This window comes from Muscardinus avellanarius (genome assembly GCF_963383645.1).
Source record: "Muscardinus avellanarius genome assembly, chromosome: 5".
NCBI lineage: Eukaryota > Metazoa > Chordata > Mammalia > Rodentia > Gliridae > Muscardinus > Muscardinus avellanarius.
Window position 1 is genome coordinate 108594205 of NC_137790.1, and position 27773 is coordinate 108621977.

At 35.1% G+C, this 27773-nt stretch overlaps 1 protein-coding gene across 1 annotated transcript in view; it reads left to right on the forward strand.

Moving 5' to 3' along the window:
* Positions 1-291: 291 nt before the first annotated feature.
* Positions 292-27773, forward strand: part of ZBBX (zinc finger B-box domain containing) — a gene marked incomplete at both ends in the record, with an annotated part of 116144 nt that continues 88662 nt past the window's right edge. The window contains 5 exons of the mRNA XM_080696580.1: positions 292-359; positions 7823-7936; positions 10702-10792; positions 17497-17545; positions 18482-18591. Coding sequence (XP_080552706.1) covers positions 292-359; positions 7823-7936; positions 10702-10792; positions 17497-17545; positions 18482-18591 — 432 coding nt within the window. The remainder of the gene's footprint in view (positions 360-7822; positions 7937-10701; positions 10793-17496; positions 17546-18481; positions 18592-27773) is intronic.

The window sequence follows — 27773 nt, forward strand, 5'->3', positions numbered from 1 at the left end:
ACTTGAATATTTCCAGTTTCTTGTTATATCTAAATACTAATAAAATTCTAGTTTCACCAGATATGTCACATTTACATAACTTAAAGTGTATTTAACATATATGACAACTTTTTACTGTTCACCTTTGATTCAGCCTTTTTACTTATAAAGATTTGTTTTTACAGTTTATATAAATTATGTTCAGTTTGAAACTTGTAATCTACATTGTATAATTCTTTTGTCTTGTTTATTTTATTTTTTTTCAGATTTCACAAACTGGCATAATTTTTAGGCACTCTTAAGACAATAATCATGAACACCAAAGATTTTGTAGTTCTTCCATGGGGAAAACCTGGAAATTCTGTAAAGCTAAAATATAAGTAAGTACATATATATGTGTATACACACACACACACATATACACATACATATATATATAATATATATATATATATTTCTTGAGTAGCAATATTGCTAAAGTATCTATACATTGTAATTTAAACTAATCCTTTCACATGGAACTAGTTAGAGCCCAAACTCATATTTTGTAAATTCTCGTCTCCATTTTCATCACATTGCTATAATTTGTCTATAAGGAAATATCCATTTTAAATATGATAAATTGATTATGGTTTAAAAAATAGTACTAACAGTATTTATTCCACAGGAGTCAAAGTGCAAGTTTCAAATACAGTTTGGGTTCATTAACTATTGAATCAGTGTAAAAGAGTTAAAAGCATTTTTGTGGCCCTTAACTTTTAAAAATAGAGCACCTGGAAATTTAGGGAGAAACTGACAAAAGAATGTTAGAGTAAGCTTTACGCAGAGAGCAGAAAGCCCTGTGTACCTTGGTGCTTCACATAAAGAACTTTGTGTTGAGTGTGTCTTCCTAGGAAGTGTGCCTTCTGTCCTGGATCTACTGTGGGGACATTCTGCTAGAGCCAAGCAATTCCAGGTACCTTGAGAATTTCATGACATTTCAGGGGTAGGGGAGGAATCAACACACTGTTTTTTCTCCAGGATCACCTAGTTTCATTAGAAATTGTCACGGCCTTCCTCTCAAGCATCACTAAGAGCCAGCTAGCCTGGGCTGGGGACAGACTGATTTTTTTCCGAGTCCCTGATTCAGATCAATAATCCTGTGGTTATCTGGCATCCTTAGGGCTTTCATAGCATCCTCTGCACTTTTGAAATATTGGGCATAAAAGCATTGTGCATACTGAAAATGGTTTTCAAATATATGGCATAATTGTTATTACATATATCATTTTTTATGGTGATGGGAGATATCTAAGTGTTAGTACTACCTTTTTTTTGAAAAAGAGGGAGGGACATGTGTTCTTATTTTGTGGTATGTTTCAATGTTTCAACCTGTTTGTTTCTATACCTATAAATATTATTCTAGAATGAATATATTATTTGTGGTACTAAGAATGGAATGCAGGGGCATTCTACCTCCAAGTTATACCCTCAGCCCTATTTTTTAAATTATTTATTTTGAAGCAGGGCTTCACTGAGTTGCAAAGGACCTCAATAAGTAGCTGAGGCTATCTGTGAGCCGTGATCCTCCTGTCTCAGCCCCCAGAATTCTGAGATTACAAGTGTGTGCCACCATGCCTGGCAGCAAATATCTTTTAAATACAAATGGTCATATACACTCTGCTAAGGAGTAGTTGATACAAAAGTAGTGGATACAATCTACTTTCTATCAAGTTGATTGCAGAGGATACAAAGGGGTAAGATTCCATGGATAATATAGAATGAGTCATAATGTGGCATGTAAACACAGGATCCTAGGAGAACATGGCCCAAACTTCTGGGGCAAGGAGATGTCCAATTACCTAAGAGATACAGTTAGTTGGATAGTTATTTTGTGAAACTTTGCAAAGATATCTACACGACATAGACTGGGGACTTTTCAGATATATCCAAATGGCTGAGGTTATAGCAGACAGTTGAAGAGAAAGCAGGGTCTTTCTAACTTTCCTGCTGTCTCAGGTGCTGGAATAAAAGAGGTTGGAACTGGAAGTGGGGGTACACATCTGTAATCCTAGTACTTTCAGTACTTGGGAGACTAAGACAGGAGGATCACAGATTCAAGGGCAGCCTCAACAACTTAGCGAGGCCCATACAACTTAGTGAAACCCTGTTTCAAAATAAAAAAATAAAATAGTGCTGGGGGTGTAGCTCAGAGTAAAATATCCCTGTGTTCAATTCCTAGCAACACACACACACACACGCGCGCACGTACACACACAGACTAGAATTTATCTTTGAAAGGAGGACAGTATTTCCTGGCCTGTATTCTTTTTCATTCAACCATGACTTGAAAACCTGCAGAAACCAGGTCAGGAGAAGCTCCTTTGTGCTAATTGTCATGAGGTTCTCCTCCTTGTCCATTCCTTATTCCAAACTTATTGCATTAAACAGTGTCTTAAAATAGTCTTTACGGCAGTGTCCAACACTGTTGTGTCCCCTCTTTACCCCTTTTCCAGCCTCCGACTCTTCTCAGCCTTATCTCCAGTCATGTGATAGTTGTGTTGACTGGTTTCTTCATGAGCAGCCTTGCCTTTCTTCAGTAGCTTTGCCTGCCTCCAATTCTATGTCTAAGGCTGATTCCAGGAGAATCTTTTGTGTGGGACCTGCAAGATCCAACTTGGCTACTTGGTAAATTACCCAGTCCTTTTCTGTCAGTTTGGTCCCTTTTCTCTACCACAGTGGGGACTTCCAAAATATTAAAAGTCTTCCAAGAAAAAGAACACAATCGCATTTGTGCTTTTGAGATCTTCCTCTGGAAGCATAATATCTCACAAGCTGTTGAGATGTTGGCCAGGGAGAACATATGGAAGACGAATGCTGAGATAGGCCAGCCCTCTTCAGAGTGGACTTGTTCAGAAACAGGCACCAACGTCTTTTCGGGTACTCAAGCAGAAACTGGGATTATTTTAGATTCATTCCATTTTTGTTTTAAAATTGTACATATTTATTTATTTATTTATTTATTTATTTATTTATTTATTTATTTATGAAGACAGGGTCTTGCTATGTTGCCCTGGCTGATCTCAAATTCCTGAGTTCATGCGGTCCTCCAGCCTCAGCCCCTTAGGTACTGGGATTATGTGTCTGTGCCACTGTGCCTGGCTTCAGAGTCCCTCTTTGTCTCCTCCCTGCTCAGTCATCTACTTCTGCTCAGTCTACAAATTCAGTTAATTCTCTTTTATTTCAATTATCCCATCTTTCTCTCCATTGTCTCTGCTCAGTCAGATCCACATAAACCCTTTATTATTTGAGTTACTTGAATAATCTAACTGGTGTCTTGCTCCTGACCTTGCACCTTCTAGTTAGTTTTCCATGATACAGCCAGAGCAATCTTTCTAAATTTAAGTCTAATTGATTTTCTTAAGATCCTGAAATGCTCTTCATTGTCCCTTGAATACAAATCTAATTTTTCAATCATGGCTTACAAGGTTCTTCATGATCTGGCCACTTCTTCCTCAGCAGGTTCATGTCTGGCCACTTTCCCCATCCTGCACTTAATGCTTGGCTTCAGGGGGCTTCTGGTTCTTAGATGTGTACATTACATCTTCTTTCCTTCCTTCTTTCCCTGTCCACACTCTTCCTTCTTCCTGGAACCTGACCCTCTCTCCATCCCTTCAACTGGATCAATCCTTTTTCTCTTTTGGGTCTCAGCTTTCTCCAGAACGTATCCCTGCAATCCTGGGGCTGGCTGTGCTCCCTTTCTGGGTGCTCAGGGTGCCTCCAATCTTTCCCGATGAGAGCCCATCACACTAAACCTAAGTTACCTTCACGCGTATCTGTATTCCTTTATCTTCTGGAAGTTTTATTGGGTCTCATCTCTGATCACCATCTTAATGCTTGTGAGGAGTATGAGCTGAATTTCTCCTTCTGGAGTAGATATAAAGAAACTGATGAGCTAGGAGTAGAGGCACACACTTATAGCCCAGTACTTGGGAGGCTGAGACAGGAAGATACCAGTTTTGAGGCCAGTCTCAGCCACTTAGTGAGATCCTATTTTAAAATAAAAGATAAAAGGGGCTAGGGGTATAACATGAACATAGTATGCCCCTTAGGCTCAATCCCTAGTACAAATAAGAGAAAAAGGAAAAATAAAAAATTCCACTATATTCTAGATAGTTTCTCTGAACACTTTGGACAGTCTGTGCCAAAGCCCTCTGAGATGTTTCCCTGGAGGTGTCCCTTTGAGGACATATGCTTGGCCCACTTGCCTTTTGGTGATAGCTTTTCACTTATATAGGAACCCATACTACTTGATTATAATAAAACACTAATGTAATAATGAAGAGATTTAAATTCATGACAGATAATAAATGCTAGAGAATTAGGTTGCCTTCTATCTGTAAAAGAAAGTCAATGACTAATTCTGACAGGAGACCAAAATCATAAAAAAAGAAAATGGCTTGTGTTTAAAATTTGATGAGTACCAGATATTATGATCAAAAATCTCTTCCACAAGAACATCCTATTCAAAAGATTAAGAGGGCCTTCCTCCATGAGGCCCAAACACACTGTGCTTTTTCCTTCCGTGTTTCTCACATATAATATAAAGTAAGATTTATGTAAGGTTTCTAATCCATTAGTTCAGAAAAATATATATTTAGCTTATAAAGAAAAAAATAGTCATGGGTAAACAGGATAATTTCCTGGGGTTCTTGGCTTCCATGGTGAAAAGAACTTCATCACATACCAGTCAGAGAAAAGCAGGGGTTAATTCAAGAAAAGTGGAGACCCACGTTCAGGGGAAATGCAGGCCATCTCGAGTGTGAGAGCAGTGCAGAGCGAGAGCACGGGGTCTTTTCAATCTTTTTTATAGGATTCCTAGAGAAGGGGGGCTCTGGGCACACGGCGAGAAATGGGGCAACATGGGATGGCAGTCTTCTCTCTTTGAAGCTTTAGTCTGACAAAAGCCTCTTTGTTCTTCTGCACCATGCTCCGAGGTCTGCAGTCCCCACCACCCCATAGACTAAGCCCCAAACCATGAGGAAACTGAAGTCCAAAGAAATGTCACAAGTTCACAGAGCCAGTTAGCTGCACATCCTGGGCCTCAGTTGATCCTGAGGAGTCTACTGTAGAAGTGGAAGAATAAAAGAAAGAAAAAGAAAAGAACATGCTTTATTTTTTTCTCAGAGCAGGTATCCAAGCTATAGATCAGCCCTGAGCCAAGGGAAGAAGGGAGAGTGGATTGTATGTGAAATCAGAAGTTCCTTTTTTTTTTAATACCTAAGAGGTCAGTTATATACACTAAAGTGGGACACAATAAATACGTGACTGACTGGTTCAGAACCTGGAGACCTGGGTCCCAGTCTGGAAGAAAGTAAAAGAAACACAATTATTTTATTGAAGAACTCTACCTGCTATTTATTACAAGAAAAAAATCTCTTACTTTAGACTTAAGAGATCTAAATTGTCTAAAAAAATAAATGTATGTGATAAATAGTGAGAAATAAATTGAGAGCCAAAACTATACTGTATTTAATAAAGTAAATCTATATAAAAATTTTAATTCACAGAACATTCCCGGAAAAAGTGAATTGTGTCATGATAATAAGATAAATGCTGATTATAGTGAATGCAGAGATGAAAGCAAAGAGAGAAAAACAATTATAGTGAAATTGATAGAAATGGAGAGTACAGAGTAGTTCAAAGAGTTTAAATCTATACTCCTGAATAATAGCACCCAAGTAAATGAACCATCATCCAGTGGTGTATTGCTGGAAAAATCCTCTGACATGAGAGAAAAATTTTAATTAGAGCAAAAATTTGTATGCCAGGAATATTTAAATTATAATACATAATAACTATCTAGGCATATTCTGGTTAAAAGAGTCAATATAAGTGATGAACATTTTTTTATAAAAAAAACTGGAGAGGAAAAATAGGTTATCTACAAAGGGAACAAAAATCAGGCTTAAATCTTTTCTGTAACATGCAGTGGCAGAACACGATATGGAAAAGTGGCTACAAAGTTCTGAGGGGAAGGAAAAAAAGCATACTTAGAATCAATCTTACATCCACCTAATTGTTGTTCAAATATAAAAGAAAACTTTCACTCTCAGATATGCACAAAATTAAGAGGATATGGTACTCATGAGCACTGCTTGAAAACCAACTTTGTAAGAACACCTTAATCCAAAAATCCAAGCCAAAATAACTCAAGAACAGAAAATCCTTGGTAATTATAAAGATAAAATGAACTTAAATATAAATACAGAGGTACATCTGCGTGCAATAATACATGACTGTAATCCCAGTACTTGAGAGGCTAAGACAGGAGGATTGCAGGTTCGTGGCCAGCTTCAGCCCTCAGCAATTTAGAGAGACTCTATTTCAAAATTTTAAAAAGGTGGGCTGGGAGTCTAGCTTGGAGCTAGAGCGTCTCTGGATCCAATCCCAATACTAAAAAGTAAAATAAAATAAAATAAAGCTATAACTTAGCAAACTGAGCAAAGTATGAGGACAGAATGAATGAGAAAGAGTTGAACCCTGGTGAAGTAACTGTAATTTGGAGAAAGAAGGGAGGATGAAGTATAGCAGAAACATGCTCATCTAGAGACAGTACAGGAGATATGGTTTCCTAAAATATTTCAAAAGTTCAATGCAAATTATGAGATCCATTAAGATGTCAGAGGGCTTTTAAACTATATTCTTAAGTATTAATTTGGGACAGAATAAATGGGTATCTTGTACTGTTCTTGAATTCATAAAATGTATGATTATAAAGGAAACTAATTGGAGCTGAGCATGGTGGCACACACTTGTAATCCCAGCATTTGGGAGGCTGAGACAGGAGGATTGTAGTTCATGGACAGCCTCAGCTGCTACTAAGTGAGGCCCTTTGCAACTCAGTGAGACCTGTTTCAAAATAAAAAATAAAAAATAGGGCTGGGGGTGTAGCTTGGAGGTAGAATGCCCCTGGGTTCCATCCCCAATAACGCAAAAAAAAAAAAAAAAGAGGAAACTAATTGTATTGAAATCTAGTTATCAAATTTAAAAATAACTTTTTGAATATGAATAAATGAGTTTTAAGGCATAAAATAACCAAATATAATGGCAGGTTTAATAATTATCATAATTTTAGGTAGTGACAAGTACTAATGCTACTTTGAAATCTATACTACATGTAACATTATATAAAAATGTCTGCCATGAGTACTGTTAATGCCTCTGAGATTAGTGGCCTAGCATTATTGTTGAAAGAAATGATAAATTCCAGGTAAGGTTTAGTAAAAGTGTAAGTGTAAAATTTTTAAAAATCAGATTCACAGACCACTTAAATCTTCCACAAGATTTGAGTAGTCCTTAGACTCCTGTCTTAAGAAATTTTCCTCTGATAATAATATAATCCAGAATCTCATAATTCATTCATACTGGATGAAAATACTTAAATGAATAAATTATTTTTTCTTTGTCAAAAAGTAATACTTTTAAACTTTGGACTTCAAACTACTTGAATTTGCTAGAATAAACACTTTGGAAATTAGAAGCATTTTTATTTGTGTGCCACAGATATTTACATATATGTATAGACATGGCTCATATATGAAGTGAATGGCAATTTTGAAACTCTAGCAATGTAACAGGAGAAACAAAGTAAGATTTAAAGGCATCCTTACCTTAAGAGAATATTAATGAAGGGAAATGCTAATTTTATAAAGATCATATTTCACAGAAGTAGTTGAAATATTTCATCCTTTAATTTTTAATAATATTAAGAGCAAAACATTATGTAAAATTATTTTATCGTGGGTATTACTTGTTTGTTTCCTTCAAATGGGAAGTCTACATTTAAATCTCATTTTTTCAGAAATGTTCAAGAACTTCGAATGGAGAAAGTACAGTTGGAATTGGAGAACCAGGAAATGGAAAAGAAATTACAAGAATTCAGATCAACAAGGAGTAAAGAAAAGGAAGAAATAAAGTAGGTGAAATTTTTAGAGAGTTTTATAAGAATAATCTGAATTATGTAAAGAACTATTTTATATACTTAACATTTTAATAATACTATTCAGTGGATGGATAAGTTTTGCCTTTCTCTAATGAACAAATAATATTGTATCTGTGCTTTAAATGAGCCACATTGCTTCCGAAAGTTGCATTACTTTTGCTTCTCCTGAGCTTCATTTAGTCTTACCAATTCATATTTCCCTTCTTACTTTATGCTTCTCAATGACTTACAGTCTGAAGTGCTTAGGGTGACAATGGGAACTTTGTTCTTTGCTCTTAGAAGATTGCTGCCAATAGCATATGAGAGCCAGTGGGGCAGGAGTTTGCATGAACATGCAAGAGAATTATTTATTTATTTATTTATTTATTTATTTATTTATTTATTTATTTATTTATTTATTTATTGGTGGTACTAGGGTTCCTGGAAACACTTCTACCTCCGGGTTACACTCCCAGATCTATTTTTTAAAAATATTTTTATTTGGAAACAGGGTCTCTTAAACCAGCGCGGCTGGCTTTGAACCTGAGCGATTCTCCTGTCTCCGCCTCCCAAGCACGGCGATTACAAGCGTGGCCACCACGTCCGGCAAGAGAATCACTTAAACCTGCAGAAATGTTTGAAATATTTTTAGCAAATACAAGTTAGCTGATATTTCAAGAACTTTCTAATATCACACTTTTATATTTATACTAATTTAACTGAGACTATTGTGTCATTATAAAAATAAAAAAGAGATAAAAAAGTCAAATAGAACTGTTTATTTGATGGAAATAATCTTCTTACTCATAGGCTGACCTCAAGCTCATATTCTAGCATCACTTTCATGATTAAAAATTATTTTTCTGAGTCTGTACATATACATGATTATGAATATGTATGTTCTGAGTAGGTGCATCTGATGTATCTTTTATGTAATAACAAATGTGATAATCTATAAAATTGTGAAATTTAACTAATATATTATTATTTTACTTAATATATCTTAATGTTCTGATTACATCAACACTCACTGATTTATTTAATTCTCTTGGTGGCTACAAAGTATTTCCTTATGTGGAGAGAATAGCATGAATTTTTTTATATTTTATTAACTTTAAACTCTTTTGTGATTGCAAATGCTGTCATGAACCTATGGTGTGATATGTATTTTTGCTTACATGCAAGGACATTTGGGGGATAAATTCCTACCTCTGTAATTTTAGGTAAAGGTGTACATATAATTTGTATTATGATAAACATTGAGAAATTGTTTTGCAAATGGGCTTCAAAAATTTATAATGTTCTTCTCAGGAATATGCAAGTGCATATTTAAATTTGTGCTGATACTAAATATTACAAAATTATTTGTATATTAAATTTACTTTTGTTTGTCCATCAAATTGGATCATCAAGTAACTACAAAATGCTTTTCGAACCATATTAAAGAAAACTCAAATATATTTATTAAAATCTCAGTGGCATTTATCTTTAGATTTAGTTCTTTGAAAAATATGTGTGACACACACACACACACACACATATATATATATATATACGCTCTCTAGATAACCAAAGCATTGGTTTAATCAAAGCATCTTGTATTATATATCATTCCCAATGGCAAGGTTTATTGTGTTTTGCCACTTTCCTCTTTATTATCCAGTAGCCAGTTCTTTTCCCTTCATTGATTTGTACTTAGTTTGGACTTAATGGATCATGATAGTCACCTGGAAATGAGAGCTCCTGGAATCAACCCTCAAGAGTGAATTTTCCTTAACTGTGGAATCATTTGTGCAAGAATTTTTTTTTCCTACTGAAGTTTGATCCCAGGGCCATTCTTCCTCCAAGCTATACCCAAGGCCTTTTAAAATTTTGTTCATTTATTAGTTATTTATGTTTTGAAAGAGTGTCTCTGTATGGTATGGAGGTTGGCCTCAAACCTGTGATTCTCCTATCTCAGCTTCCCAAGTACTAGGATAATAGGCATGTGTCCCCATCCCTTGCTTCTGAATGATTTAAAAAAAAATTCTAAAGCTTGACTGAGTTTTTAGAATACACTCTTTTCTAAGGCTGCACAAATAGTAAATGTCAAAAGCAGAGTTAGTACATGCTGTTCACTGACTCAGGAGATAGAAGTCCAGTGTTCTAATTTTCAGACTTACTATTTATTATCTGTGTGGGATTGAACAAAGTATTGTCTCATTATTATTAAATGGGAATTGGACTCTCTGTCCAGATAACTTTAAAAAAATTATGAAGCTCAACTAAAAATACTTTGAAAACTATAAAACTAAATTTGCTGTCTTTGTAATCTCTGTCACCTTTCAGTGTGGGAGCTCATTAAAGTTCTAATGAGAAATTCACTCCTTATTTGAGATGCTGAGTATCTGTGGGCATTGTGCTGCTTCTTTTTATATTTATGAATGCTTGGTTTTTTAAAACTGCTTAACAATATGTAACATTTTCTGTAAATCAGTGAAATGATATTTAATCATTGTAAATATCAAAAACTGGAATTCTTCAGCTGTGTTTGGACATTTCATTTTTATTTATTCTCTAAAAAAGTAACAAAGATGGTAAACCTATATTTTAAAATTACTGAGGATATTGAGCCATTATTGATATTCCATTTTCATTTTGTGATGGTTTGTTATATGTGAATATATGAATTTCTAGTCTTTGAAACAGAGAAAATATGTTTATTTTCATTAAAAGGAGAAATGTTTCAGTAATTACATTTTCCCTTGTTTATATTGAAGGTCAAATGGATATCACTGGAAATCTGGAAAAGTGGGCAAATTGGGTAATCAATCACATATGATGTCACAAAATAATGGAAATGCTATTAAGGTAAGACATTACCATTTTATTCCCAGGCAATTTACTAAGCGAGAAGATATAAATTATGTTTTCAGGTGGTACATTACATTCTAAGTCTTCCACAGTTCTTGTTTTAGCAACTTTGCATAATACAAGGTTTTTTATTTTTTGTCAGTTTATATGTAGCTTTCATTATTTAGATTTTTAAATTTTCGTTTATAAGTTGTTGTTTTTGTGGTACTGGGGTTCCTGGAAACCCTTCTACCTTCGGGCTACACTCCCAGACCTATTTTATATTTTTATTTGGAAACAGGGTCTCTTAAGCCAGCGAGGCTGGCTTTGAACTGGCACGATCTTCCTGTCTCTGCCTCCCAAGAGCAGAGATTACAAGTGTGTGCCACCACGCCTGGCTATAAATTGGTTTCTAAAGAATTATCTTCAGGTAAATATTTTCATTCTGAATTCAAATTCTAAACAAAATGTTTACATTCAGCTTTGTTCTGGTTTCAAATATGTGAAATAGCCGGGTGTGGTGGCGCATGCTTGTAATCCCCGCGCTTGGGAGGCTGAGACAGGAGGATCACATGGGTTCGAAGCCAGCCTCAGCTACTTAGCGAGGCTCTCAGCAACTTAGTGAGACCCTGTTTCCAAATAAAATATAAAAAATGTCTGGGAGTATAGCCCGGAGGTAGAAAACCTCTGGGTTCTACCCCCAGTACCACAAAAAAAACAAAAACAAAAACAGAAACAAAAAACCAAATATGTGAAATAGAATTATATAGTTTTCTATTAAGGTGAAAGCTAGTGTTATCAGATACAAGAAGTGACAGACTTCACTCCTACCTTTATAAAATTTCACATTTGTTTATTATTTTTATATCTTGTATCAATAATGATTATTCGTATCCTGGTGATTGCATGTATGAAGATACCCAAAGAAGAAAATGTGCTTTAGTTTCCCAGCTATATATTTATCTTTAGTGTGTGCTATAAAATACAATGTTGCATTATATTTAAGATTAAAACCAGGCAAGTATCTTATATATAAAAAAAGCTGTTTTGTTTCTGGATTCTTTATCAAGATTCATGACTTTGTAAGTTTTAACTTACACAGCTTTTTATTTTTTTATATGCCTATCATTAAACTTTCATCAGGTCAGTTGGCATCTATAAACTTCTTACTCAGTGCTTCTAAACTTTTTGTCTCTAAAAAAGCATTTCATTCTACAGTGTCATTCCCTTAGTTAAATAGGTTTCTCTAATTTTGAAGTTAAAGTTTTATAATATATTTTTAATGCTTCACTCTCATTCTAAGGTAGTGTTCAGTGTTTCAGATGTTATTATAAATATACTATTAAACTACTGACTGTGATTATGGATTTTGTGATTATTGACTTTGTAAATAGTACTTATAAAATGTTTTTGGGGTCTTATATGGAGATTTTTTATTCTCAAAGAAGTCCTCATCTAATCTAAAAGGCAAACTACATTAAAAATATCTATGGTAAACCAGGCATAGCAGCACACACTTGTAATCCCAGTACTTGAGAGGCTAAAACAGGAGGATCACAGGTTAAAAGCCAGCCTCAACAATTTAGTGAGGCTCTCAGTAACCTAATGAGACCCTGTTTCCAAATTAGAAATGGAATTAATCTGAGGGTGTAGCTTGGAGGTAACATGCCTCTGGGTTCAATCCACAATACCCCCCAAAATTATGGTAAAAGAAGTTAGTATGTGACTTTTGCTGTAATCATTTAGTATATGAAATGTGTGCTTGAATAAATAGCTTAAGGAAACTTTGATGAGTAACTAATAATATCTTTCCTCACAGGCATCATGATTAAGAAAGGTGAAAGAATGGAGGGGTGGCATTCCAGTCATTATTCTCACTCCTGTGACTAAATGCCTGATGATCACAACGTAAAGAAAGGAAGATTTATTTTCTTACAGTTCTGGAGGTTTCAGAGGTTGCAATCCATGTTCGATCTAGTGAAGCCTATGAAGCTCAGGGAATGGGTGCAGGAAGCAGAAGAAAAAGAAAAAAAGAGCAAGAGCTCTGCCCTCACATCACAGAGGCAGAAGGGAAGAGAGCTCTTGAATGAGTCCACAGACATGTGTATAGTCCCCAAGGCCATGCCCCCAGTGACTCACATCCTCCAGTCACTCTACCTGCTTAAGTCATCACACAATAAATTAATTGCAATGGTTTATTCACTGTTGAGATTAGAACTCTCATTATTCAAATTTATTACCTCTGAACTTCAATACATGAACTTTTCAGGGGACATTCTATATCCAAACCCTAATGGATGTGGAGCTGTTGAGAGTCAGTCTAGAATGTGAGACTGGGCAGGAGGTAGAAGGCCTTGAATACTAGACTCAGGAGTCTTGATGTGTTTTATTGGTGAATGGATTTCCCTGTTTTCTGACAGATTTTAAGTAGCAAGTTGATTTAAGATTGTTTATCTTATTTAAATATCCAGTAGTTTAGAGTTGCTAAAGAACAAGACAATTAGTGTCCAGACTATTTTGAATATTAAGTACCTTAAAGAGAATATATTTTAAGCTTGGATTTTCTATTTATTTCATATATATACTTACATATACTTACACCTTGTATAATATAAGACAAAACATGAGACTTATTCAAGGGTGGGATAAACATAAATAAAGATGTTTCTTTTCTACTTCCTTCCACCATCTTTCTTTCACCTTACCCTCTCTCTGGGCCACACCTTTACATATGCTGTACTGGCTAAACTGCAAATCTATAAAGTCTCTCTACTCTGCGTTCTGCTCCCAAACTTTGGTGCACAATTTGCTGAATACAGACATCAATATCTATAATGCAGTTTGGATACTTTTCTGTTTTGAGATTTCCTCTACAAGTTTAATCCATGCATCATCTTTATTAGCCTCACACAAAGTTTAAGGACACATGCAAAATACTAATAAATTCTTTGCCAGAATGTAACATGTGTGATCTCTACTCTATTTTCCTATGGAGTTCTCATTTCCTTTGAAATCTCCTGAGCACAGTCTCTACCATCGACTTTTCTAGCCACATTTTGGCCCTTCCAACTTCCTCTTACAAACCAGTTCCAAAGAATCATAGTGCATCTTGTCAGAATTAGATATAGCAGTGATCCCACTTTTCTGGTACACATTTTTGTCTCAGTGAGCATTCTCACTGCTTTCATTCAAAAGGACTGAACACACAAGTTATATGTAGGAAGATTTATTTGCTCACAGTTTCTTGGAGATTTTAGGTTCAGTCCATCTGAGGTCAGGGTCTTGGATCTCAGGACATGGTAGCAGAAAGTGGAAAGAGCATGCAAGCTTCTGCTCTCTCACTGTGGAGGCCAGAAACAAGGGCTAGAGGAGGAAGGATATATAATCCCCAAGGCAACAGCCCAGGGGACCTCTCCCTAGCAACCAACCCCACTTCCAACATTGCTACCTTGGTTCCATAAGGGCTAGAAAGACGTTCTAAATGCAACCATTATACCTCTCTTTCAATCCCCTTCTACTTTCTACTAGTCTCTCTCTTCATTTACCTGAAGTCCCTTTTGTTTCCTATTTTCTTTTTACCTTCCTCATATGAGAGATAAAACATTCTACCCTTGATTTTATGAGATGGGCTTATCTCACTTAGTATAATATTCTTTAGTTCTATCCATTTTTTCTACAAATGACATGATTTCATTCTTCTGTATGGCTGAGTATAATTCCATTGTGTATATATTACTACATTCTTTTTATACCTTTATATGTTTATTGTGATAAAAGTATATAAAAAAAGAAACCTTCTCCAGATAAAAGTATATTTTTTTGAGGCCAGAGAAGAAAAGCAGGTGAAAATAAAAACAATTTTATTGGCTGGATTGGACAGGTGGTAAGGTATCATACTGTGATACATTGTAATAGGAAGACAACACCAACAACTTAGTAAAGTTAAATACCATCTGCTCAGATGAAGGGAAGGACACAGGATACATTGCAGTTCTTGGACTTAGAGAAAAATTGGCCTAGCTGGTCATGATAGTGCATGCCTGTAATCCCAGCATTTTGGAGCCTAAGACAGGAGGATTACAGTTCTTGGACAGCCTCAGCTTCTACTTAGGTTGGCCCTTTGCAACTCAATAAGACTCTGTTTCAAAATAAAGAATAAAAATTAGGGCTGGGGGTATAGCTCAGAGGTAGAATGCCCCGGGGTTCCATCCCCAGTACCACCAAAAAAAAAAAAAAAAAAAAAAAATTGGGAGTGGCCACTGTGGGAATCATGATTGGGGTTTTAGTAGCAGATAAATGAATGTTTTTCTGAAAAGTCATGAGGCTCCACTGGGGTCATCCAGAAGGGCTCTGTAAGAAACCCCACAGCATTATTTTATCACAATGGTAAGACATGGAAGTCTAAGTATTCCTTTAACACCTACTTGCAGAGGCCTAAGTAGGCTACTAAAAGTATAGGGCTTAGTATTTTAAATCTTTGATGTTTGGATACACATTTATATATTTACACACACATATGTATATACCATATATATATATATATATATATATGTGTGTGTGTGTGTGTGTGTGTGTGTGTGTGTGTGTGTGTGTACAAAGGTAACTTATTTTTTGTGTATGGTACTGGGGATCAAACCCAGGAACATTCTAACTCTGAGTTACACCTCCGGTCCTATTTTCTTTTTATTTTAAAATAGGGTGTCACTATGTTGCTGAGGTTTGCCTCAAACCTACAATCCTTTTATCTCTGCTTCCCAAGTACTGAGATCACAGGCCTGTGCCATCATGCCCAGCTTACATATGTTATCTTTGTGTGTTTGTGTGTGTGTATGTGTGTGTGTGTGTGTGTAGATGTGTGTGTGAGCACATATGTATCTTTCATCTGACCATACTACACCACCCAACACATTTTCAAACAGATAAAAAATCAAACTTGAGGAAATTCTATTTGCCTAAAAATAGCAGCTAGCAGCTTGATCACTGAAATATTTTATAATGTTTGAATAATATGAAGTCAATCTGGCTGTATTCACAGAACAGAAAAATTTATTATTCAGAATAATAAAAATAAAACTTTCCTAATAATTGTTCATTTTGCTCTAACACATATATCCATTCTCTCCAAGTAGCCCACAACCACGCAATCATATTGCAATTCAGACGTATCACTAAGGTGATCACATCGGATAATTTGGCTATGAAAATGAGATTCAATTATCTGTAACTTGTGTAACTTAAAAATAAAAGTCTGATTCATGTAAGAATTGATTATTTTAATCCTATTTTTTTCTGCTCTGCTTGGTACAGAAAACATCTGAGAAGCTCCTTCAAAAAATATGAACAATAAATGCCTCTTTGAAACAAAACTATGGAAAATAATTAGGCTTAAATTTTCAAAGATGACTGTAGTTGGTGTAGCCATAGATACAGAGACAGCCATTGTCTTCATATTCTCTTGTACAGATTGGGCAATTGAGCATGCAAATTGCAAACTGAAAACGGGCATGCATTGACAGTGTCTGTATAAATGCGCCCCATCCTCCATGCTCACTTGTGTACTTTAACTGTTGGTTTTAGGAAGACCAAGGCAAATACATTCAATTACCAAGACTGTGTTCTTTCCTAAAATGTTAAAATCCAAGGATGTGAAGTGATTATTTATTGAAACACCCAACAGTGAATCTTATTTACTCCATTGTTTCAGCTAGAACAGCAAAGTCAGGCTTCACAGATAATATATTTGAAGGTTAAGATCATGATACTAAAATATGTGCTTCCCTAAATTGAACAAATAAGTTAATAATATTGGCTCCTACAGTTATGTAAGCAGAGAAACTCAGAATTCAGTTTTTATTCAGTCTATATAAATATTAGACTTTGCGTGTTTCAGAAAGAGCAGAAATAGAAAATATTTATTGACCCTTTACAATATTTGAACACTAGTACTTTCTTATAATAATTTCATGATTAAATTGAGCAGTTTCTGTTATTATTTTTTTATTTTTGCAGTACTGGGGGTGGAAACGAGGGGCATTTTACCTCCAAGCTATACTACCAGCCCCATTTTATTATTTATTTTGAAACAAGGTCTTACTAAGTTGCAGAGGGCCTCACTAAGTAGCTGAGGCTGTCTGAGAACCCGCGATCCTCTTGCTTTAGCCCCCCCAAGTACTGAAATTACAAGCATGTGCCACTAAGCCTGGGTAAATTTAATAGCTTCTGTTTAAAAATAATTTCTGTCGGGCGTGGTGGCGCATGCTTGTAATCCGCGCGCTTGGGAGGCAGAGACAGGAGGATCGCGCTGGTTTGAAGCCAGCTATGCTGGCTTAAGAGATCCTGTTTCCAAATAAAAATATAAAATAGGTCTGGGAGTGTAACACGGAGTACAGGTTTCCAGGAACCCCAGTACCACCAAGTAAATAAATAAATAAATAAATAAATAAATAAATAAATAAATAAACTAAAAATAATTTCTGATCTGTTTTTAAAAACTGGTCCTGTATATATATTTGAAAGTTTTATTTTCTTTTTTTGAAATTCTCTGAAATTAGTAACAAATCTATATATGATTTAATGATATCTATTTCACATTATTTCACTATAAATTTGTGTATAGGATATATCAAAACTGTACAGAATTCTAATAGTGTAGTTGGTAATTTAATTAAGCTTTTGCTAAGAGATTATATGCCTGACAAGTAGTATCTGCTTCTTTAATACAGCTTTCTGCAGGAAAAATGAAGTTAAAATTACTGAAGCATCAGATTAAAGGTAAATAGTTAAACAGTGTATCATTAGATATTAGAAATATAGTTCATTCTCCTTCACATTTGAATTACACATAAGTTGTTCATATCTTATAATGATTCAAATCCCCAAAGTGGTGACATTTTTATTTGCAAAGTAAAATTTATTCAGATTTTTTTCAGGGAGGGGACCAAATTTTTTGTCAACAAATGTCAACATGAAATATGATCAATAATAATACTTTTAAAAAGTAAGGGCTTTGATAGCACTACTCCTTAAACATTGTTGATATAATCTTCTAACCCAGAAGATAATTTTTCTGTTTGAAATAAATCATAAATTTATAAACTGAAATGTTTTTCTAAGAAATTAAAGTATTTACAATTGCTTTATATGTTAATAAATTATTAAAAAATAAAAAACTCAAAATAAATTATGAATTTATAATGATTTCAAGGAAATACAATATTTTTTGCAAGACAAATTTCATTTTGAGTAGTTAACATAAATTAGTAAAATAAGTTCTAATGTGTGTGTATGTTCAATATTTATTGCATGTATTTACATAAATATAGAATACATATTATACATTTGGACTATTGTACATGTTTAGAACTTGTTCTGTGTGTCCTTCAGTTTGACCCAGAGAAGGGAAAATGTGTAGGGATTCTGTCAAGAGTGTGGTTTTTGGCTTTCTGAAATTGTCATGATCAGCTCAGGTGAGTGTCAGCAGAGAGGCCATTGGCGGGCTCTACCACCTGGGCTCACAGGTACTGGCAGAGGCTCCATGGGCTTCATCTTCAACTGACATTAAACTTGACTACATGTCTTCTTGTTTTGGGAAGACAATATTTAAATATTGTTTGAGAATTTAGCAATATGCATAGCCACATTACTTTATTAATCAGAAAAGTAAACATCATATCATAAAGTGATTGGCCTGAAATTTTTTTCTTCCAGAGCCAGTGAAACAACCAGTTAACTATAAAATGGCCAATCCCTCTGGAAGTGAAAAACCCAGGATAAAAGGGAAGGTTTGCGGACAGTGTGAGAACAAAGCAGCTCTACTAGTATGTATGTTACAACAGACAGTTGATAGAGCTTTCTGAAGGCCTTACAGACCTTGCTCACCCCCACCTGCTTTGGAGCTGTGCTCCTTGTTTGCATTATGGTTATCATGGGTGACGCATCCATGATTTTTAAAAAATCTTGTTCTCTCTCCTTTTTATAACTCCTGTCAACACATAAATACGAAGCAGAATCTCCCCTCTAGAATCAAAACCAAAACCAAACCTACCACAAAAATTCTTTTTGACCTCCAAGTCTCCCCTGAACTCTAGAGAAATAAAAACTCTTCTGAAAAGTTTTCTCTTCTTGCTCTCATCGTATTCTCCCTCCCATTCTCCTTTACTTGTTGAGGTATAATTTACTTACTACGATATGGACAGCTCTTAAATGTACAACGTATGCCTTTTGACAAATGTATATACCCTGGTGGAGATACAGAATGTTACCTTAAGCAGTAGCTCACCATTCTCCCTCCTCTCAGCTGTAGAAAAACCATTTACCTTTTGTTTTTGTAAATTTGACTAGGTTACTCACATAAATAGAATCATATATTATCTATTTTTTTTCCAGTACTGGGGATGGAACCCAGGGACATTCTACCTCTGAGTGACACCCCAGCCCTAATTTTTTATTCTTTATTTCTGAAACAGGGTCTCACTAAGTTGCAAAGGGCCTCACTAAGTAGCTGAGGCTGTCCACCAATGGTGAGCACCACCACGCCTGGCTTTTACCTATTCTTTTGTAACTGGCTTATTTCACTTAGCATAATATCCAGACTTTTCAGCTATTCTGTAGCATGAGTCAGAAATTCCTTTTCTTTTTTTTTTATCAGAATAATATTCTGTTCTCTGTGCAGACCTCATTTTACCTCTTTATTGATAGGTACTTGGCTTGCATCTACATTTCAGCTATGATGAGTAATACTGTTAAGGAGGTGATACAATTATCTCTTGCTTTTCTTTGGAAGTATGCCCAGAAAGTTGCTGGATTTCCATTCTCTCCTGAACTAATCAAGTCCTTTCCTGGGTCTCCACCTACTGTCCTCCACCTACCAGCTGTACCTATCAGGATCATCAGTGACTTGCACATCCTTACACATGGTGACCAACTATCAGTTCTTATCTTAATTTACTAGAAATATTTGATTCCATATCCCTCCCCTCACCAGTGACTTCTATTCTGTGGGTCCTCCGAGATGCCATGCACTCTTGGTTTCCTATTACTTTGTTATGTGTTTCCTCTCAGGTTTTGCTTTCTTTCTCTATTCTTGAACTCTAATGTAGGTGGCATGATACCGGGCTCAGGTCTCAAGCCTCTTCTATGTAGTCTTATGCTTAGGATTTTATCTACTCTCTTCATTTTAAAGACAATTTCTACATTGGTAATTTCTGGATTATCTGACCCATACTTCATCCCTGAACTTTTGACTAAAGCTAATTACTTAGCACTTAAACGAGGATGTCTAATAGGCTTGCTAACTTAGTATTTACAAGATTGAGCTCTAACTTCTCTCCAACAAATAATATTTTCCTAGTCTCCTCCTATCAGTAAACCCCAACTCGAGTGTTGTGACCATGACAATACGTTATGTTATAAATGAGCAAAAGCTAAACCGGGTGTGGTGACATGCACTGTAATCTCAGTACCTGAGAGGCTGAGACAGGAGGATTGCAGGTTCATGGCCAGCCTCGGCTACTTAGTGAAGCTCTCTGCAACTTAGTGAGACACTGTTTCAAAATAAAAGAATAAAAATAGGGCTGGAGAATATAGCTCATAGGTAGAATGCCCCTGGATTCAATCCCTAATATCACAAAAAAGAAAAAAAATAATAATTAAAAATAAAAAATAAAAAAGCAAAAGTCACTACTTTTGAGAAATGAGTTCATTCATTTGTATGCCACTTGTTTATTTTCCATCGACCTACAGTGCACCTTCAAGAGGGTCTGGGTTTAGTTCTAGTATCCACTACCTGGAACCCTGCCTGCAGTTTAGCCAGCACCCAACAAATACAGGTGCAGTGATCATTTCTTTAGTATTGCTCTACTATGTAGATTTTCATACATTTAGATATATTTTTAGGTGGCATTCAAGTGTTACAGTATTTTTCAATTTAAAATATTATACATATGTAGGAAGCTGATTCCCCCTTCAATAATTTAATGATTAAAATTAATACTGTGTTTGTATGGCTTTAGAGAACTTACTCATAATTACTTCTAATTTAAAACTATATTCTTAGGTTTACTCAGGGATAATTTTACTTGGATATAAAGTGTTAGAATGTTCTGTATCCAATAAAGAACAAATAATGATATTAAATGACAAACCTGGCTCTTGGTATGCTGTTGTTAGTATTATATTTTATTTTCTCATGTGATATGGTGGTGGACAATAATTTAAGGAATGTTATCACATTTTAACTATGGAAAACTTGTAAGATTATAAACAAATGCCAACATTTCTCAAGTAAGAGGTATGAAAGCTAAGAGGGACTTACTTGTTGGATAAAATTGTTGGGATCTTCTGTTCATTTAAGCAAGGATTTAAGTTAGAGCTGAGTCAGTGTTTCCTGAAAAACTCAGTGCTAAGCACTTAAACTTACTCTTTAAATTTGTTTAAATTGGTGCATTTTAGTCAAACATTTTAATCTTTGGCTTCTTCCTAGCTACCATATATTAGGAAGAGCATCCGATTTCTTACTTTTTATGAGTGACTAATCTCACTTTTTCCAGTTCAGTTCATTTCTCTATAAATGATATAATTGTGTTTTTCTTTATGGCTGAGTAAAAATTCATTGTGTACATATTCCATAGTTTTGTAATCCATTCATCTGTTGATGGACATCTTGGCTGATTCCATAGTCTGGCAATTATGAATTGAGCAGCTATGAGTGTAGACACTCATGCATTAATTTTGTAGTCTGGTTTTCATTCTTTGGGTAGATATCCAGAAATGGTATTGCTGGATCATACGGTAGGTTCATTCTCATTCTTCTGAGGATACTCCATATGTTTTCCAAAGTGGTTGTACTAATTTGCAATCCCACCAACAATGTATTAGAGTTCCCACTTCACGTTCTTGCCAACATTTTTTTTTTTTTTGTGGTACCAGGGATGGAACCTAGAGGCATTCTACATTAGAGTATATCACCAGCCATATTTTTAAAAATTTATTCTGAAACAGGGTTTCACTGAATTGCAAAGGGCCTCAGTAAGTAGTAGCCGAGGCTGGCTGTGAACCTGGATCTTCTTGTCTCAGACTCCCAAATGCTGGGATTACAAGCAAGAGCCACCATGCCCAGCTATTGTTTGTGTTTTTAATGATTGCCATTCAGTTAGAGTTAATTAGATTTCCTATCTAATCAGAGAGGTGTGAAAGCACCTCTCTGATTGCTAATGATGTTGAGCATTTTTTATACACTTATTGGCCATTTGAATTTTTTCTTTTGTGAAGTGTCTATTTAGTTCATTTGGCTATTTTTCTTTCTTTTTTCTTTCTTTTTTACATTTTTTATTGGTGCATTGTAGTCATGCATTATAATGGGATAAAAGATGGTGGAGACATACATGCACACATCACCCAATTAGCCCTTACCCAATTCTTACCCAATTTCCTCCCTCTCCCTCCTTTCCATGCTTGGATTAGTGATTGACTTTGATATATTTAAGTACATCATGTGCTCTAGAGAATTTCTCTCTTCCTCTCTCATTTCCTCAGTTAGTTAACCTTATTTGCACTTAGCCAATTTTTGATTCAGTTATTAGTTTTATTAGCACTGATTTTCTTGAGTTCTCTGTATATTCTACATATTAATGCTCTATCTAAGGCATAGTTGGCAAAATTTTTCTCCCATTCTGCCAGTTGTCTCTTGAAGTTCTTGATAGTTTCCTTTGCTTTACGGAAGCTCTTCAGTTTAATGCAATCCCATATATTGATTCGCCTTTGAGTTTCTTGTGACTTTGGGGTCTTGTTGAGAAAGTTTTCATCTGTGCCTATGTGTTGTAGTGTTGGACTTATACCTTTTTCAAGGAGCCTCAAGGTCTCTGGTCTAATTTCCAAGTCTTTGATCCATTGTGAATTGACTCTTGTGCATGGTGAGAAAATGGGGTTTATTTCAATTTTTCTGCATATAGTTAATCAGTTTTCCCAACACCATTTGTTGAAGAGGCTATCTTTTTTCCAGTGTATGTTTTTGTCCCCTATGTCCAAAATCAATTGGCTATAAGTCTGTGGATTTGTTTCTGAGATTTTGATTCTGCTCCATTGGTCTTGTATCTGTTTTTGTGTCAGTACCAGGCTGTTTTTATTACTATGGCTTTATAGTAGAGTTTGAAGTCAGTTATTGTGATTCCTCCTGGATGGTTTTTGTTGCTGAGAACTACTTTGGCTATTCTGGTTTTTTTTTTCCAAGTGAATTTAAGGACTGATTTTTAATTTTTTTTTTGGTCTATGTGGAATGACCCTGGTAATTTAATAAATATTGCATTGAATCTGTAGATCACTTATGGAAGAATGGCCATTTTGATGAATTTATTTTTCCTATCCAAAAACATGGAAGATTTTTCCATCTTCTAAGATCTTCTTTGTAATATTTAAATCATACTAAACATACTTTTCTTTACACATTTGTCATTTCATTGTGGTAAGAACAATCCATTTCTTCTAGCATTTTTAAATACACTACATTGTAATTTCTATAGTCACCCTACTGTGCAATACCACTCCAAAACTTCCTACTCTTATTTAACTGTAACTAAGTGTCTATTGATCAACCTCCCCCATCCCTCCCTCTCTCCCTTTCCCCTATTCTTCCTGGGCTTGAATATTCACTATTCTGTTCTCAACTTCTTTTAGATCATTACTTTCCACATATAAGTGAGATTATACACTACTTGTCATACAGTGCCTGGCTTATTTCACTTAAAATTATGATCTCCAGTTCCATACATGATATTTCAAAGGATGAGATATATATTTTTATGGCTGAATAGTACTCTATTGTGCATGTGTGGGACACTTACCTGTCCATCATCAAGTTGATGGATACTTGCCATATTTCTGCTCCTTGGCTCCTGTGCATGGCCGTACAAAGAGCATGGGAATGCACAAGTTCCTTCCACATACTGCCTTTGTTTCCTTTGAATATACACCTAGGAGTGGAATGCTGTAGCACACAGTAGTTCTAGTTTTAACTCTTTGAGAAACCTTTGTGAAAAACCATACTGTTTTTCACAATGGCTGTATTAATTTGCATTCCTGGTGTCATTGAGCAAGGTTCCCTTTTCTCCACATTCTCCCTAGGACTCACTATCTTTACTCTTTCTGTAAATGGTAATTCTTACTGGAGTGAAATGAGGCATTGTGACTTTGCCTTTCATTGTCCCTGATACTTACAGATGTTGGATTTTTAAAATAGCTTTTTGTTAATCCGGTCGTGGTGGCGCATGCTTGTAATCCCTGCGCTTGGGAGGCTGAGACAGGAGGATCGCAAGGTTCGAAGCCAGCCTCAGCTACTTAGTGAGGCTCTCAGCAACTTAATGAGACCCTATTTCCAAATAAAATATAAAATAGGTCTGGGAGTATAGCCCAGAGGTAGAAAGCCTCTGGGTTCCACTCCCAGTACCACCGGGGGATGGGGGGGGATAGTTTTTTGTTAAATTGTATGTCTTATTTTGGGAAAGGCCCTATTGTAATCAGGTTATTTTGCTATTTTTTTTGCTATTCATGTTTTGGATTTCCTCATATATTCTGAATATCAACTCATTGTTAGACATATAGTTTGCAAATATTTTCTCCCTTTCTGTAGACTCTCTGCATTCTGATGTTTCCTTTGCTGTACAATAAATTTTTAGTTTAATGTAGTTTCATCTCTCAAGTTTTGCTTTCATTTCATCTGCTTCTTGGGTCTTGTCTAAAAAATTCTTTCCCATTCTCATGTCCTATAGTGTTTCTTTTATATTTTCTTCCAATATTTTCATAGTGTGATGTCTTATATTTAATTTTTAATTCATTTTGAATTAATTTTTGTACCTGGTGAGAGACTGAAGTCTAGTTTCATTCGTATGCAAGTGGATATCTAGTTTTTCATTTACCATTCATTGAAAAGACTTCTTTCTCTGATGCATATTTTTAACACATATTGAGGACTGGTTGGCTATAGATGAGAGGCTTTAGTTCTAGGCTCTCTATTCTGGCCCATTAGCCCATGTGTCAATAGCATGCAGTTTTAATTACTACTGCTTTGTGTATTTTTAATACTTTTATTGGTAGATTATAGTCTTACCTCATAATGTAGATCATAGTGATAGTGAGATACATGCACATAGCACTTGGTGGGCTCTTCCTTGGCTCTTTCTCCACTCCTCCACCCTGTATACCCCTACAAAATACTGAGAATGACATTAGTAGTCTCACAGATGTGCATAATGTCCATAGAGTGATTCCTTGTTGATTCTCTCTCTGCCTCCCACTCTTCCCCCTATACTATGTCCCTGGATGAGTCAGGTAGTGTAATGTCTCTTGCTTTATCAATTTTCTCAAGTTGGCTTTGACTAGCGATTTCTGTGGTTACATACAAATATAAAATTTAGGGTTTTTTTTTAGTTCTATGAAGGATATCATTGGCATTTTTATAGAAATCACATTGAACCTATGAGTTACTTTGGGTTATATGGACATTTAAAAATACTGATCCTTTTAATCTGTGAACATAAGATGCCTTTCAGTTCTGAACCCTCTTCAATTTTTCAGTGCTTTTTTATTATAAAGATTTTTCACTTCTGGGTAAATTAATTCCTAGGTATTATTTTGTAGTTATTATAAATGGGATTGCTTTCTATCTCAGAAAATTCCTTAATGCTATATAGAAAAGCTACTATCTTTGAATGTTGACTTTGTGTGTTTGCTGAATTCATTATTAGTTTTGAAAAAATTTAGGGGGCACTCTTTGGATTATTTTTAATATGTAAGATTATGTTATCTGAAAACAGTGACATGTCAGCTTTCTCTTTTCAAATTTGAGGTCTTTTATTTCTTCTCTTGCCTGATGCTGTGGCCAGCACTTCCAGGACTATTTTGAATGGAAGTGGTGACAGTAGGCCTTCTTGTCTTACTTCACATATCAGAGGGAAAGTTTTCAGGTTCCCCAACCCAATATAATGCTAGCTGTTGGCTTATTAGGCATGGCCTTTATCATGTTGAGGCATATTCCTTGTACACATAGTTTGTTCAGCATGTTTTTTTTAATCATAAAGCAATATTGAATTTTATTAAATATATTTTCTGCTTCTACTGAGATGATCACCATCCTGTTGATGTGTCCTGTATTGTTTACTGATTTCCTAATATTAAATCATCTTTGCATCCCTGAGATAACCCCATTTGATCATGGTGAATAGACTTCTCAATATTTTGTTATAATTGGTTTGGTAGAATTTCATGGAGGATTTTAACCTCTATGTTCTTAGCCTGGAGTTTTTTTTTTTTTAATTTGTTATATCCTTGTCTTACACTGTCCTTGCCTTCTAGAAAACATTTGAAAAAATCCTTTCTCTTCAATTTCTGAGAATAATTTTAAGATAATTGATATTTTTCTTTAACAATTTAGTAAAAATCAGGAGTCTAGCTATTTGATATTGCTCTTTTCTCTGATGGAAGGCTTTTTATTACTGATTGAATCTCATTACTATTTACTGATCTGTTCTGGTTTTCTATTTCTTTATGAATCAATTTTGTTAAGGTATGTGCATTCAGGAATTTGCCCATTTTTTCCTTGTTATCAAACTTGTTCATGTATGTTTTTATAATAATCTTTCATGATCCTATGTAGTAGTATTTGCAGTGCCTCTGTTTTCATCTCTGATTTTATTTATTTTTGTCTTTGCTCTAATTTTCTTAGTTGGTTTAGCTGAGAACTTCTTCATGGCTATGGAACTTGAATGTGGCTGAAGTAGATAGGGCTTGATCTGCAAATAAAGGGTCTACTTAAAAGGAAGAAAAACTAATGAGGAGGAAATTTTACACAGGATAAATGGCATGTGCCTTGGCTGGAAAGTAGATGAGAGTAACACAATGTGAAGTGATTAAAGAGATTATTTGCCCCCAAATTGTTTTATACTGTAGCCAGGACTTAGGACCTCAGTAGTCTCTAAGAATTTCATTAAGATTTTAAGGATTTTCTTGAATTTGAAATTAAAAAAAATCCCATGATAGTTGTGAAAAAAACCAACAAACTATTTAAAATTAATCTTAAGTTGATTTAATGAATGGTATTCTCACATTTGGAGGTTATGTCATGTTCCTAGGATTGTACATGGAGAGAGGAGTTAAGGGCTTACATTTTGAAAGTATGAATCTCAGTTTCATCTGTTAATAGCTATGTGACCTTTAGCAAATGACTTAATCTCTCTAGCTTTGTGTTCTTTATAAAATGAGATAATAGGGATAATAGTAGTCTATATCACAGTTATTTATGATTATGAATTGATGCATGGAAAGTATTTAGTATTTTGTCTGGCACATAGAGAAGAGACAATACATTGTTAGGGTTAACTATGGACACATTTTCTTATGAGCTGATACATTTACAAATATTAAATGCAAAGATAAAATCCAGTACTCCCAAATTTCTTATTTTACAAGAAATTCCAATGGCTTTAGGCTGTTTTTATATGCCAAAATTAATTGGATAGTTTAAAAATTATTAATTAGTTTGACATATGTGAATAATTTAATTAGGCTCAATTGAATTCTGAAGGCTTTGCACAATTGACCTGGTGTTCAACAAATAAGATATTTGTTAAAATGCACTTGGGCATTTCATGACTGCAGAAGTGTGTGCAGCAGAATGGAGTCCTTATCTGTGTTTTTAGTATGCTTCTTCCAGTTATACAAACTGCCTAAAAAGATTTTCCAGTTGGTGGTCATTTTAACCCATTTTAAATTGAAATAGACTTGTATAACTAAATACACGAGCTTGCTCTGCAACTCTAGCTTTGATCTTCTAGACTACAAATACCTGTTTGGCTACTTTCATTAAGAGTTGAGAAGGGAGGAGGGAAGGGGATGGGGTGGAATTGGGGAAGGCTTAAATGAGTGATGTGTGCATGGATGACTCTATCATCTTGTACCCCATTAAGATGTGTGATTACAATGCACCAACAAAAAAGTCTGTTAACAAACACTT